The 2,570-nt window shown below is 44.3% G+C and overlaps 1 protein-coding gene across 1 annotated transcript; it reads right to left on the bottom strand.

Moving 5' to 3' along the window:
• Positions 1 to 314: 314 nt before the first annotated feature.
• Positions 315 to 1,725, bottom strand: LOC139864133 (uncharacterized). The gene is made up of 2 exons (XM_071852721.1): positions 1,621 to 1,725; positions 315 to 1,202 (listed from the first exon to the last, which is right to left on the bottom strand). The coding sequence occupies exons 1-2, from the start codon at positions 1,723 to 1,725 to the stop codon at positions 315 to 317; spliced, it is 993 nt and encodes a 330-aa protein (XP_071708822.1).
• Positions 1,726 to 2,570: the final 845 nt, after the last annotated feature.

The raw sequence follows: 2,570 nt of genomic DNA, 5'->3' as shown, positions 1-2,570 counted from the left end.
TAAGGGTACTCTTGGGGCACCCAACTGTGCTCTGATCGCAGGACTTAGCCGTTTGAAGCAATGTTCGTACATTATGTCACAAGCACTTCCACTGTCAAGGTATATCCTTCGTACTTCTCTGTTGAAATCTTTCCATTTATGGTGACCGGTTGGTCCGAAGGACATATTGTATCAAGGGCTGGGAACGATACTTCACTCCATTCTCTGATGATACGACATCTTTCTCTTTTCTTAAAAGGCTTGTGTGAATTTATTGCCAGGATTACATTCTCTTCTTCTTACCTCGTGTATTCCATTTTCTTTTCCTGTACCCTCTATTTCTTTGGGTCTCGGATTCCTTTTAGGAGATGAGACAATTTGCCCGACTTAACAACCTCCTCAATGGCTGTTTTGAGTTTAAACCATTCATTCGTATCGTGCCCAAAATCATTGTGGAAGTCACAAAACTTGTTCATGTCTCTGTTCCTTCCTCTGTTGGACATCTTTCCCGGGGCTTTGAACTTGTTGGCTGCTTTTTCTGTTGCTAGGATTTCCTTGGGGGTTTTTATAAACGACCCCAGGATCCCGGCTCCTTTTTCTCTTCGGTAAGGGTGAAATCTCCCTTTATCCTCCTTCCTACCATGTTTGTCATCCCTTCTTTCTGATTTTTCTTTTCGCCTATTCATGGGAGCGTCGTCCAGGACGAAGTTAACTGCTGTTTCCTTCGCGTCTAACCATATATATGCATTTTCTAACAAAGCTTCGTAAGTGCTTGGTAGGTCTCGGCTAAGGTGTTCAATGAGAGGTCTGACCCTAGATCCATAAAGCAACCCAGATATTCTTTGGGATTCTGGTAGGTTGGGAATTTGTTGAGTTTCGTTAGTATACCTAGTGAGGAAGGCTCTAGAACCTTCGCTATCTCTTTGCTTTATCCCATGGGCGGCCACATGATTCTTTTTGTGTCGCTTTTGCTGACTAAACTTAGACCTAAATTGGCGTTTTAGGTCATCGAAGCTAGCTACAGAGTCTTTTGGTAGGGAGTCAAACCAGACCCTAGCATCCCCCTTTAACATGTAAGAGAATGCGTGACATGCTACGGGTATGTCCCATTTGTCCATTCGTGCTGCACCCTCGAATATACTAAGGAAATCATCCGGGTCGTCCTTTCCTTCGTAGTAAATTAGGTGTGAGGGTATTTTCATTCCGTCGGGAAATGCACAGTTCTGGATGTAGGGCACAAACGGGGTTTTTTGGTTTATCCAGAAATTGCTATTGGCCGCGATCGGGGGTAGTATTTGATGACCTTGGGCGCAACACATTCCCCCCTGGTTAGGAGGATATATCCAGGTGGTGGTCATTTGTTGTGGTGGATGGTTCCAATTTTGGAAGTATGTGTGGCTGGTTACTGGTGGCACCGAAGCGTTTGGTCGATTGCTCATAGGGGTTGTTTCTACACATGGTATGTTGGGGGTGACATGAGGGTTTTCTTGGGCCCATACATATTGGTTTGGTTGCCCGAAGCTACCCCAGCTCGAGTGAGGAGGTGGTACATGCCTATTTGGTGCTTAGGGTGCTATGGACACAGTCGGAGCTGACGTATTACAAGTGTAGAGGGGGTGTAGTAGGTATAGTTAGGGTTACCTGAGATATGCTGGGGGTTTCCCCTGCTCGAGTCATAGTTTCTACTGACGAGTTTTCCGGTGGATTCCTAGGCTGTGAATTTTGATTTGGAGGTTCCATTTCCATCTCCTCGTCGTAATCCTCGCTTTAGTATGTTAGCACCCTTCTACTTTGTAAGATCCCCGTGTCCCTTAAACTCTTTATCACCGATTTGATGTGATCGTAATTATTCAAGATGAAGGTCTTATCTATCAACGGTGGTGGTTCTGCGAAATGCGAGCCACGGGGGTTCGTTCAGATGAATATGGCGGGAATGGCGGGTGACTTGGTCAAGGTCCCCACAGTTGATAACTCTAGCTGTGTTGAATCTGAGGTTTGTGTGATTCTGGGTGGTGTGAAACTCGGAGGTATGTGACTGGAGTCCACCATGGCGTCGGTTCTTGCTCAACAAAATGAATAAGATGTGAGTCCCACAGATGGCGCCAATTGTTTGTACAATAATCGGCGATTAGTATTGATATGGGGATATGTAACTCACAAAGATTGAGATTGAGTGATTATGATATTGGTTTTGTTCGTTGGTGATTCCCCGAAGGTAACAATCAGAGGATTGTTTTACGCCACCGAAGTAAATGATATAACATGATTGTGTTATTAAGTGTGTATATTTCGAATGTGGAATGTTTCCTGCATTCTATTCTATTTATAAGTGGGATGGAGTGGCTTCCTATACCAGCTTGCTAGTTCCCAATGATTTTGGATCACTAGTTGACTTTCCTTTTTGGTAAACCTGCAGAGGAAAGTGATCTTGTACCTTTCCTTTGTGGTAAAGGCGTGCACTGAGCTAGGAATAGTTTTGCTAGCCTGAATTTGTAATTGAACGAGGTTTTATGGGCTCTAAGATCACTATTGTTGCTCTGATTCCAGGACCTCTTTCACTGTAGCTAAAGCATTCCTTCGTTCTATATGTT

This window comes from Rutidosis leptorrhynchoides, chromosome 8, assembly GCF_046630445.1.
Source record: "Rutidosis leptorrhynchoides isolate AG116_Rl617_1_P2 chromosome 8, CSIRO_AGI_Rlap_v1, whole genome shotgun sequence".
NCBI classification, from domain to species: domain Eukaryota; kingdom Viridiplantae; phylum Streptophyta; class Magnoliopsida; order Asterales; family Asteraceae; genus Rutidosis; species Rutidosis leptorrhynchoides.
The sequence above is the reverse complement of the archived record's forward strand: the minus strand, read 5'-3'. Positions and strand labels throughout refer to the sequence as shown.

Excerpts from the sequence above, each read along its gene's own strand:
- LOC139864133 (XM_071852721.1), bottom strand. The coding sequence starts at position 1,725 with ATGGAAATGGAACCTCCAAATCAAAATTCACAGCCTAGGAATCCACCG. Across the intron at positions 1,203-1,620 it reads AAACCCCCAGCATATCTCAG|AACTGTGCATTTCCCGACGG; the intron begins GTAACCCTAACT and ends CCCTACATCCAG.